This window comes from Pituophis catenifer, unplaced genomic scaffold (genome assembly GCF_029215685.1).
Source record: "Pituophis catenifer annectens isolate HBS135680 unplaced genomic scaffold, rPitCat1.0.hap2 SCAF_8, whole genome shotgun sequence".
In the NCBI taxonomy this organism is placed as follows: domain Eukaryota; kingdom Metazoa; phylum Chordata; class Lepidosauria; order Squamata; family Colubridae; genus Pituophis; species Pituophis catenifer.
Genome location: NW_027256888.1, coordinates 38,015,763 through 38,028,592, shown reverse-complemented (window position 1 = coordinate 38,028,592; position 12,830 = coordinate 38,015,763). Strand labels below are relative to the sequence as shown.

Sequence of the window (12,830 nt, the reverse complement as noted above, 5' to 3'; positions counted from 1 at the left end):
TGTTAAATGTTATATAGTGAGTGCTGACTAATATTGTGTATTTTTCTCTTCATAAATTTTCAATTTCCTCCACCTTTCGGACTCATCAGAGTAGCTTCTACAGCCTTGCCACCATCGCCACATCGTGCTTCATCAAATGGAAGGCACTGTTCTCCAGTCCCTGCTACTACATCAGCATTTTTTGTCAGATCTTTTGCTCCTGTAAGTGATTTTGGACGATAAATCCGTCTTGTATTTGTATCAGAAACATACAATTCTCCTGTGACTGGATCAGTTGCAAGATAGTATCTATGAGCGGGATTACTGCTGCAAAAAGGAAAACAAGTTTTTTTTAGTTTGATTATAATCCCATGTCACTATTTTTGTTTGTCTAATTCAGTGGTTCTTGAACATTTAGTATCCCTTTACATTATAAAAAATAATAGAAGACTCCAAAAAGCTTTGGTTTACATGGGTTATATCTATTGATATTTACTATATTAGAAATTAAAGAAATTTTAAAATAATTAACTTGGCAAAGACTATACTTTGAGAACAATTGGTATAGTTGCATAGGCACAGACTGTCATTTGTCTTAAAATTTGAATCGAATTAATTCTTTTGTGATCTTTTTCTTTTAATACTATAATTGTATATAATTCTAAGATATCTCTAACATATTTGAAATGTTAGTTTCAAATAATCATATCTGGATTTCTTCACTTAGATCGCTCCTTTGTTCTCAACATTTTCTCATAAATCTAAGCCATTTGAATACATAATCCATATTACTGATAAATAATATATTGTGTTTTCTTCTGATCAGAAAGCACCTTCTTATCACTGAGCATAGTTTCATATATTAGACATATTTGTGAGTAAATCCAGATTTTTTCAAAATATCACAGCATTTTAAAAACCACTAAATATGCCACCATATTTTCCTATGAAATAAAAGAATATACAGTTTTGGAGCTTTTCTTCAAAGCTCAATAAATTTTGGAGAAAAAGTTTTCTTTCCTAATGAGTAAATAACTTTATTGAATATATCTGCTGCTCAAAGATACAATCCAAAAGCTTAACTAGCTGCATCAATAACAATAGATCTAAGTTATGACATAAAAGAATGAATATATAGCTGATAGTATTAGACTGCCTACTAATGCACAAAGCCCTAGTATCTGTCAGATCAATTTCTAATTTATTTGCAAATGTGCTACTAACATGTATCCAATAGATTTGGTAATATCAGAGCATCTGTTCAGAAAAAATACTGCTTAGTATTTCATAAATATAATGTAACAGTGTTAGAATAACACATTGCATGTAATCTTGTTGGCAAAGAGTGTCAGGGGTTAACATAAACAAGTTGTGACTAAATTATGGTTTGAAGTAGGGACAGGTTTTGAATAATTAATATGTCATTTTAATAGACACAGAAATCTGGATGGAAAATATAATCAGTTTAAGTTTTGGTAAAATGTGATTAATGCAGCAGGGCAATTGAACAATAAAAGCCTAAACTGGAGGCATTCTAACTATCTTTAAATTGTGAACAGGTTTTGGCAAAGCACTGAAGGTTCTGACAGCTTCTTCTGATTTTTATTTTAAGAAATGGTATGTCTGGATTTGATCAGAAACCTCTTAACTGGAAAATATATTTTTGAAAATTATTTAAGATAAAATAATGATGGTTACAGTAAATATAATGGATCAAATATATGTCTTTTCATCTATACCTTTTCACTAATGTGCTTAGACTTTGTCTAAAGAAAAGCTTTTGTCAGATATAAAATTCAGCTCTGGATAATAATTTTACAGTTTAGTTGGACAAATTTAAACTAACTAAATTTAAATCAAAGAATATTTAACTTGCACAAAATAGTGGAATTTGACTTAGTTTTACTACATTAGAAAAACACTGAAAAAGAAAGTGAACATATACTAACCCAAATACTATTATTTTTAAGATGAGAGAGAACAACTCAAGAAATATATATTTTAATGGAAGCTACCTTTTGTAGCATTTTATGGTTGGAGAAATGGGAAACTCATGTATAATCATTAAAGCACGTCATAAAGAAAGTGGAATTTGAACTATTTTAATTCTGACTTTTTAAAAAAAATTATAAACAGAAAAGTAGATTCTCTCTAATATTTTCTGCACCGAAGACAAATTCCTTGTGTGTCTAATCACACTTGGACAAATGAAGTATTCTGTTCTGTTCTTCTTCATGTTCCCAATTCCATTCCATTTCAATGTTAAGAGCTTCAGACACATTTGAGATGCTGAAGATTAAATTTTGTATATCAGATTTTCCATCACAGTGCTAAAACATTCTCTGACCTATTCTGTTGAAAACCAGACATGTTTGTACACATGTATACAGTGCTCAACTATCTATCTGGATTACTGCAAGACTTGATGCCCAGCAATCAAATGTGTAAATGAATTCCATCTAAAAAGGCAGCATGGCAGCCTCTGTCAATGGAATTGAGGATGCCCAAAAGACAATGAGGTGGATGATCGGTGTAGCAGAATGAAGATACAAATCATTGAAATAAAACATAGCCAATACCTTAAAAACAGATAAGAAATATATAAAGATAATGAAGCACTGTTTTATCTGTTTTAAACATTACATTTATCTAAAGAGTCATACTTTAAAATGTAACAAGTTAAACTGGGATGTGAAAGTAATTTGATTAATAATGAACAGTAGGAAGTTTTCACCTTATACTTACTAAGATTTATCTCAGAATAGTTTTACTATTATTTTATTCAAATAATGATTGAAGCAGTTTTTGTAGTACCTTATTTACTCATTTAAAGCCAATAATAGCCTCAACAAAATGTATGAACATGCTTAAAATGCTTACCTATGTCTAAAATCTTTATTTCTTGGTGGGTAGGCAAAAGAAGAAAGAGCAAAAAGAACAGTATTAGAAGGAAAAAGTTAAAGGAACGAAAAAATTGGTAAGGTTGCTAGTAAGACTTTAGCCTTAATTTTATGTATTAATTTATTAGTTATATTGATACCCTGCCTTTTTTTCTGGGAGCTCCAGGTGACATACACAATGCTCCATCCTCCAATTTTTTCCCACAACAACCAACCTGTATAATCATTTGGGCTGAGAGAGAAACACCCAGTGAATTTTTATGGCTGAAAAAAGACTCCAATTTAGCATCCCCAGTAATAGTCAAACACTAGCCATGATATATAGCAGTTCCATTGGCGTGGCCACCTGAATGGTTATGCTATATTAAATGGTTTTCTAGCTGTGTGTATTTTTAAATTCTGATGGATAAAGAGAGACCATGAATCATCACAACCGCATTCTAAAAATTAGGTATTTAAAATTAGGGGAAAATATACCTTAGTTCAAGTACACTTGTTACATTTCCAGATGGGAATATCCGTCGAACATAGTTGAAATCTCCTACATACAGACTTCCATCAATTCCACAAGCTAGGGCAACTGGAGCCAAGAGTTTATTGCCATCTGCTTGACCATTGCAACTTGGGCAAGAAATGCTGCGCCGTCGGCCATTACCCATTATACTACTGACAACTGGTGGTTGCTGAGAGATAAACTGATTTTCCCCATTGCCTTTATATAGGATTCCTTTAAAAAAAAAACCAGAAACATGACCCCTCTTGTCTCTGTAATAACTTTTAATAACCAGATACATTTTAAATAAAGTAAACTTAAAATTTCACAGTGTGATTGCATTTCATGGATGCTAGTATATGAATAGTGTATCTGAGCACATCCCAATGAAATTCAGCAAGTTTGTTCATTAAGCATTGTCAGCACATACCAAGAAACAATCTTTTAGAATCCCATTGGCATTGTCCTTTCAATTCCAATTGTAACTTTATTTAACAATGTATAGCTAGATATCCTGTCTTCAAACATTCATATTTACAGCTAATTCAATAATAAGAAAAACAAGGATCTTCATAAATCCATAATGAATCCCTCCTACATTATTTTCTATCTAGGCTTGTAATGTTACATATAATCAGCCAAATATGTGGAAGCAGAAAAACATATGTAAACAGCTGCTGTACAGCTGGTTCCCAAGAACAAGAGCTATGTACGTGTAACCCCAGTTAGCAATACTCTTCTCTTTCTGGACAGAATCCACATCTATGTTTGTCTTCTTTTGTTCCAGATAGCTGGTATGTTGACTGTGTCTCTGCATAAACTGCTTCTCAGTCTGCTATATGAAAGAGGACTGAAGAATTCATTTGCATGAAGATTTTCTCTTTTAGTTTCGGCTGAATGTTGGATTGGAACAATGTTTTCACATTCTTTCTTTTCTTGGAATAAACTACAAACATATGTGCTGTTACGAATCAAAATCTTCTATTAGTACGTTATTACTGTAGAGCAGTTTTCTGACCGCCTCAATTTCACATTGCAAAATGGTTTTATAATAATTTACTTTGGGTTGCAGAGCCTGGTTTTATAATGTGTTTGCAGTTAGGTTCTCATATGTCAAACACAACAAAAATGCTTTTGCAGGACACCTGCCCTTTAAACCGAGTTCTGCTCAAAGGCATCAACAATCATTGGAAAAAGACAAAGTATCTTGCCAGCATCATTTTTTATGACCTTCACAGGAAATGTGGGGAAGGAAGATATGTACCTAATGTACACTTTCACAATTAATGCTGTCTGTTGGACAGACTTCTTTCCTCATTATTATCAAGATTAATGAGTCAATCTAAGTCTGCTGCAAGAACAGTGAGCTATTATTGTAACATTTGTTTCATTATAAATCTCAATCTAATTTAAATCATGCAATGTACATGTCACTTTGTACTGTATAATAATACTGGTTTCACTTCAATTTAAAATGGAAATTCATGATCATTATTATACTTTACGATTACCAGTAAAATATATTTATGAAGTTTCACAATCCAAGCTACTTTATTTTATTAAGTAAATATTTTATATACTATTAAACATATCTATCTATCTATCTATCTATCTATCTATCTATCTATCTATCTATCTATCTATTTATCTATCTATCTATCATCTATCTATCTTCCATCCATCCACCCCCTCCCTCCCCATCTACCAGAAGACTATACAGAAGACTGCATCATTACTCTATATGGAATTCAGATCCTCATAAGCACTTAGGAAAAAAGTACACTACTGGAATCTGAACCCCTACTTCTATGATTACATCCTTTATGACAATCGGGAAACCTGCAATGTCACTTCAATACATGAGTTCTATAAATTTCCTAGAGGTTAGTACTATACCATCTGATTTACACATTTCCTCATTACACTGAAAAATTGTTCCTTCACATCTCTCTTTTAATATAAACAAGGAAAGATGAACATTAGACTATTGCAGTCATTCAAGATATCCATATAAAAACCTGCCACAGTATTTGCTCTAAGCCAATACACTTTTCCAGCTCATTCATCCTAGTCACTTCATTTATTCAATTACACTTGCAAAAGTCATTATTTGCCAACTGCTTCCTAAGCACATCTCTAAGCACTGAAGTTGATTTACAGAGTATATGCAACAGAATAATAATTAAATACATATACTTAAAAACATGATTGCCTGAACGTATATATACTTAAAAAAATATGATTGCATGAATAAGTTCTTGGACATCAATTTCTTTTGCCTTACATGAGTTACCATATTGATTGGATGCATTGGCATCCTTCAGTCTCAAAAGACTATGCTATCGTGCTCTGGAAAGAGGTCCTAAAACAGCATCTAGTGTGACTAAAAAGGCCAATTCGAGAGTGGCAATCCCTTCTACACCGAGGATTGGATAGCTTCTTTGTTTTATATTGTTTCATGGTTAATGGCCCATTTAAAAGGGGTAGGATACTATCTCTTGGGAAAGGGCCAATATTTTACTTCTTTCCCTATTAAATCAGCATATTTCTATTTGATTATTTGCCATCAAGCAGGTGTCTAGTTTTATTGCTTGTAGAGATATTTTCTTAAGGAGGAGATATTCCTTTACCAACCTCTTATGATTTATTTCACTTTCTCTCTAGCTCTCTCTCATACACACACAGAGTTTGTTTGTATAGATTGCATAAAGTATATTTGGAGAGACATAATCAGATAAAAGAGTGAAAGTGTACTGCTATATTGCATGGAAATTAATTGATTTGAAGAGGCAGAAAAGAGCAATATAGTATTTTCATATGTACTACAAAAAAGGAAACATTGTCATGGTGTTTATGTGGGTTAAAGAATGCTTGGAAATTGGAATTTTAAAATAAAAGAGAACTGTAATTTCTGAATTTATGCTTTGTGTTTCAGAGTAATGGATTAATCACATTATTGGAAAAAACACAGCATTCTCCAAGAGAAAGCCTATAAACTTTTTTTTTTAAGGTACAATTATGTTCAGACTTGGAATCTGAGGTTTTCAGTTTAAGATGCACTACGTAACATTATAAGATTAACAATACTCACCATTTTGAACATCTAATACATGGTGTTTGTCCAGTGTCCATCCACCCATGTTGGAGGCATCCAGTTCATAACCTTGTAGAATGGCTGTCCGTTTTTCCCACAGTGTTAGATCCAAACAAGATTCATATTCATAACCAACAGATACTGAAATAAATAATAAAATTATTATTTTACTATAAACTAATGCAATGCAATGCAATATAGTCATGATTAATTTATTTTCATTTACAGTATTAATATAGAGTGACTATGAAAGGCTTTAACTATTTTATCTGATTAATTTTAATGTTTAAATGTTGACATTTAAATAAATATACGTTAAAGCACTAATAATATAATATAGAAAACTATAAATCCAAACAGAAACTGGCAATGTGGTACCCACAAATTCTGAAATTAAAGATTTTGAAATTAAATTCAAAAAATTAAATGATTTCTTTTAAAATATGACATGAAGACTGGCATTTGAAAAGGTCACTGATCCTTGATTCAGAATCCAATCAAGAAATAACAGTTAATCATTCACAGATACATCAACAGTTAATCATTCACAATTACGATTCTCATTAATCAAATTCAATAAAAAGTATAACAAAAAGATTATATGAAAACCAATATATTTTGTATGGCAAAAGGTATTATGGAATATAATATTTATCCATTTGCTATATTCCACCTTTCCTCCATGAACTCAAGGTAGCATATCCTCTGCTATTTTCCCACCATTTTATGAGTTACCGGTAGGTTGTATTGTGAGCATCTAGTTTCCATGGCTAAAGTTGGATTTGAACCTACACATGATAAAACAGATCCTAAAAATTCTGACCAAAGTAATTATATTTGAAACTATCAAACATTTAGTTGGTTTTCTTGTCATTCTATAACTGTCAGTCCTCTGAAAATTGTGTCAATATTTAATTGGTACAGTGAATTATGTAGTTTTAAAAATTATCTATTCTATCCACTGATTTGGTCTACCAAGAGGGATAGCTATGATCATATAAATTTTATTTAGGAAATAGAGAAGTTGAATACATCCAATATGGATGCACATTTCTACTGTTTGTCATCTCCTGTGTCTTACTTCAGAAAGACCTCAACATAATTTTATGCTAGAATAACTTTAAATAAAACTTTTTTCACATCCATTATATGTGTGGAATAATTGTGTGCTACGTTAATTAAAATGATGGATTAGGACTAGAAGGATCCAGCTGTGGATATTCATTGGACATTTTGGAGTTTCACAATTGCTTAGCCCAACCTATCACACTATCATTATTATAAAAACACTGGAGAAGGGAGCATTATATAGTCTACTGTCAGTTCTTGGAGGGAAGGAATAGTATAAATAGAATGAATAAATAAATATGTAAATAACTGTTTATTTGCATATTCAGACATCTTGGGTTTGCTTATTTTCAGGTCTGGACATTTAATTAGCAATTTTTTTTTCAGTATCTGAAGATTTAATTAATGTACTGAATAATTAAAACTAGAAGCTCTTGTATATTGATATACTGATGTTCCCTTGAAATAAGTTTATGGCTCCATGTTGTGAAGTATCAGATGCTGAATAGCAAATTTCAGGCAATTTTGAAAACACCATGGCCGCATAAGGCTTTTTCTGCAAAAACAAATGTATGTTTCTTCATGTAAATTAGCATTAGAAATGATCCATTCAATGCAGTTATTTATGTTACTTTCCCCAATGTAAAAATAACAGTTTATCACAATCAATACAATAGTTACAAAATTAATATGATTATTCCTTTCATATTTCTGTATTTATACGTAAAAATTACATTTGATTTGTATAACTGACTGCAATACTGTATTTAACTTACAGCATAATTTTGTTTTTTTTCTATAGAATGTATCCACCATGAATTATACTATTAAATATAATTTTTGCTACATAATATTAGCGTATTCAAAAGAACCTAATAACAAACAAAACCTACCAACAGCTTCAGATAAACCATAGACCTTTTGATTATATGCATCAGTTTTATCCCATATAAATGTATAAGCCAAATTTGGGGATGCAGGGAACCATTTTTGGAAAAGTCTTCCTACTACTGCCACCATGAGATGAACTTTCATTAAATTAAATGGTATCACAGACTGTGTCATTGTGATCTTAAGTACAGATTTATACCCCGCCGCTCGGGAGCTTAAGTATGACAATTTCAGATCAGTTCCTGGAATTGCAGTTTCTTCATGGAGCACCTAAAATATATTAAAAAAATCGACAAATTAACCCAAGTTTGCTATTTGTTTAGTGCACATAATTGGATAATTACTATAGCTGTAAACATAATTTTGTAGTAATCATTTAAGAATAGTAATATACAATTCAGTTTTATATGATGTACTACCCAGTTTTACTGGAATTTTGAAATACAATTTAATAGTTTTATCAAGATGTACAAGTGCAAATACTTTTAGAAAAATATTCTCTATGGAACCATAGCAAATATACCAGTATTGAAAATAATTCATATTATACAAATGTTGATGAAATTTGAGACAGCATTCAATTAGATTTAAAACTTTTTCTTTTAAATTAATCTGGACTGAAAGTTTACAGAAAATTTAACTTACCTGTTTGACATAGTATGTCTTCAATAATATTCTCAATTAATGATGATTAATCAACATGAAATTTAAAGTAACATTTGTCTAGATTATATGATCAATATCACAACAACCTAAATCTTATACTACCGTACTATCGGAAGAAGATTTTGCCGGCAAAATTTCCAATTGTTTTTGCCAGACAAGAACACACAACCTTGATAACATGATTTCATATAAATTGTCTTGTATCCATTGAAGTAGACCATTACTTCAGCAGTATCTATCATTCTGAGCTATGGCTTTTGGTACATTTCCAGGAACCCTAGAAACCAAGCCCAACTCAATTATTGTTTTTCCTGCTTCTAATGCATGTTTTGTGTGTGTGTGTGTTTGTGTGTGTTTGTTTGTGCAGATGCATACACGCTTTCCAGTCAGTTTTGACTCCTGATGATTGTTTGGACAAGTTTACCCAATTTTCTTGGTTAACCATTATCTTCTTCCTAGAGTAGATAAGACAATGATTGGTCTAAAGCTATCCAACTGGCACCATGCCTAAGAAATAACTAGAGCTCACAGTTTCGTGGTGTTTAGCTTAATGCCTTTAACTGCTACATCAAACTGGCCTTTAGCTTTACTTTTATCTACATCTAATAAATATGGTATATTATATATTGCTGATATATTGGTTTTATCCTTTAAATATCTTTGTGAATTCCTGGATTCTTGGACTTACTTTGGCTATGATTTTGGAGGGGCTGATGATGTAGCTGTAGTGGCATCTGTGATTTATACTTTTAATGATGGACTGTCCTCTTTGCACTCATGTTATCTATTGTCAGTATGACTTCTGGTGTTTTCAGAATAATTGCTTGTTGCTTGTTGAGTACTACAATTGTCAGCCCTCCCACGTAAACCAGATGAGCTAATTCTTCGTTATTGTATGGCTACATTAATAGAATTGCAAATCTGAAAGTACAAATCTCTCATTATCACTTTCAACAACCTGATCAATTATGGTGAGTCCTTCCTAGTTTTCTTTTTCTGACTGTTAAGCACTTGCGGGCTCCTCTTACTAATGTATGATCATTCCCTATGAAGCATGTCTTCCCTTTATCTTTCAAGGTTATTCCCACATTATAACAATAAACTAAAGCAAGATTAAGCATAAAGGGGTAAAAAGCTTAAAAGACAAGTATTTATTTATAGAAATGTAATCTTTTTTTAAAAAAAATATGGAATTTAACATGTAATTCTTAAAAAAAATATAAAGTAAGGCAAGATTTCTTCACATAAGAGGTTTTTCTATTAATACCAGTGAAAATGTGTATTGTACGTGAAGCTTGGTAAAAAAGAAACTACCTTATTTTAAAGTACAAATACAACACCTTTAATTTTGTAACTTCTAAATTCCCATAGAATTTAGTTCCAAATGTTACAATTATATTTTATATGGTTGTTACTAACATAAAAATGTTTAAAATATTGCTTAGGGAAATTGACTTATGTATTTTGATCAATATTCATTGATATCAAAAACGTTTTAAACCTTTTAAAACACTTTCTTTTCATAAAAAGGTCATGCAAACAACAAGGCAAGCAGTAAACTGCTTTTTTCAAATCAACTCCAATTCAGTTGAAAAAAAAAAACATTAGAAATTAGAAGTTTAAATTTCAGCTTTAAAGCTACCAGGATTCCTCATTAAGATGAATTTTTTCCTAAAAAGAGAACTGTAAGTCTCAAATCCAGTCGGGTAGCTTCTGAAACAAAATAAATACTATACTTTTCAGAGTTGCAAGATTTTTTTTATAGCAATTGGGTTATAGCTTTGTTAGGCCCACATATTATTAATTATTAAACACCAGAATTTTTTTTTTAAAAAAAATCTGGATTTAGACTGAATATTGGTATCATCAAAGTAAAAGGAAATATCTGCTCTGAGGGTGGAAAGCATATGCAATCCCTTTGGAGGAAATGTGCTATATAAATATTACTATACTACTCAGATCCATTCTTCAAATCCATATATGCTTTGGGGTACATGGCTCCTGTTAATGGAATACTGTCACCTTCCACAACAAGAAATCCAATATAAGATTGATGAACAAATGGAGAATCTTCCCTTTTGAATGAGATCAAACATGGAGTCGGAGCATTTTCAGGGCCTATTTGAAATCTGATTCCACAACAGTGGGTGCAGTAAAACTGCTTATTTCTCTGCCTCCACCTAATCTTTAGAGAACTGTGGCTCTTTCCAATTGATGATGATAGGAGAGATGAGTGACTGCAAAGCCTGTGGTTTATAGGTTGCCTCAGAACTTTATTTTATTTATATATAAAATGCAGAGGCTGTCCAACTCCAAAGTGACTCTAAGGGCTTATATGAAAACATTAGAAAAAATAAAAGGAACTAGTAGAAAGAAGATGTGGTGCTTCTAAACAAGCACATTCTGTCAAATTGAAAAAATAACCGACAGGCTCCACAAATATCCTACCCTGAGGTCTGGGAGAACAACCATAATTTCAAAGCCTTCTGGAATGTCATCACAGTAAGAAACACACAGATCTCAGATTCTATTCCACAGGGTAGGGACTATAATAGAGAAGGGAGGCTTCCAGGGTTGATGCTCTCATATCTCTTGTTTAACTTTTACATGAAGACAACTTCACTGGGTGAAGTTATCCCTCAACACAGGCTTAGGCAGTATTTTCATGATAATCAGCATTGTATCTTTACCCCAAGTGATGCTCTGGAGGTCTTGTCTCATTAGAAAAGTACAGTTATCATAACAAAAGGCAGCTCCTGATTACAGTGCTTGATGTATCTTGTATTTTAATGCCAGATATGCATCTTGTCTCCATTGCTATTGTATTGCTGCAATAGAATATTCTATTGCTACAATTTATTGCTACAATATTCCACCATAAGAAAACTTTTCATAAATAGGTATGGAATTGAATTTAGCCAAGGAGAGTTCATCACCAGCCTCATGTATACAGATGTCATTACAATACCCTTGAGCATGGCCTCATCTCCACAAAGGCTATATAACAAAGAACAAATTGAAATTAAATCCAGGCTAGATGGAAATACTGTTGGGAAAAAGAATCAAGAGACTTTGGAATTACGGTAAGGTGAAGCTGATCTTGGTAGGGTCAATATTCCTCCTGGTCTACTGCTTTGAAATTCTTCTGGGACAAGGACTGTATCCATAATTACAACTAGGTCTTACGCATGAACATATGCAACATGTATTGATTACTGCATTGCAATGCACTTTATATGAGAAATGCTGAGAGATTACAATGAGGTGGCTCATTAATATCAGGAACAGAAATCAAATGTTTCCTGCAAATAAAGATCTGTACTGGTTACCAGTTATTCATCAAGCACTATATATGGTGCTAGTGCTTAGGCCTGATTATCTGTGGAACTGATCCACCATATGAATTTTCTCTGTAACTTAGAGGAGAAACACTGTTGAAGATGTCCTTGCAGCCAAACATTTGGCATGGAAAAGGACCTATTCTTGTGTGGCTGCCAGTCTATGGAATATGCTCTGAAGGAGGTCTAGCTGACCCTCTCCTACTATTAAGGAAAATGCCAAAAGTATCTCTTTATTTAAATGGTTGATTTTAATATTGGTTTTTGTAATTACCTTTATTAATTTTATTAAGATTTACATTTTATGTTTCTATTGTAGTAGGCCACCATGAGTACTGGAATAAACAAAAAGGGAAGGTATAAATTTAATAGTAAATAAATTAGTCTCACTACTCTGAATC

At 32.1% G+C, this 12,830-nt stretch overlaps 1 protein-coding gene across 3 annotated transcripts in view; it reads right to left on the bottom strand.

Annotated features, from left to right (window-relative positions):
• The window catches only part of LOC139320510 (teneurin-3), a 163,824-nt gene that overhangs the window by 44,235 nt on the left and 106,759 nt on the right, over nucleotides 1–12,830 (bottom strand). For 2 of the 3 annotated variants that reach the window (XM_070948858.1, XM_070948859.1), the window contains 5 exons: nucleotides 8,428–8,695; nucleotides 6,464–6,607; nucleotides 3,357–3,606; nucleotides 2,860–2,880; nucleotides 74–306 (listed from right to left, as the gene is read on the bottom strand). In XM_070948858.1, coding sequence (XP_070804959.1) covers nucleotides 74–306; nucleotides 2,860–2,880; nucleotides 3,357–3,606; nucleotides 6,464–6,607; nucleotides 8,428–8,695 — 916 coding nt within the window. The remainder of the gene's footprint in view (nucleotides 1–73; nucleotides 307–2,859; nucleotides 2,881–3,356; nucleotides 3,607–6,463; nucleotides 6,608–8,427; nucleotides 8,696–12,830) is intronic. The other variant, XM_070948860.1, reaches the window with a different exon arrangement.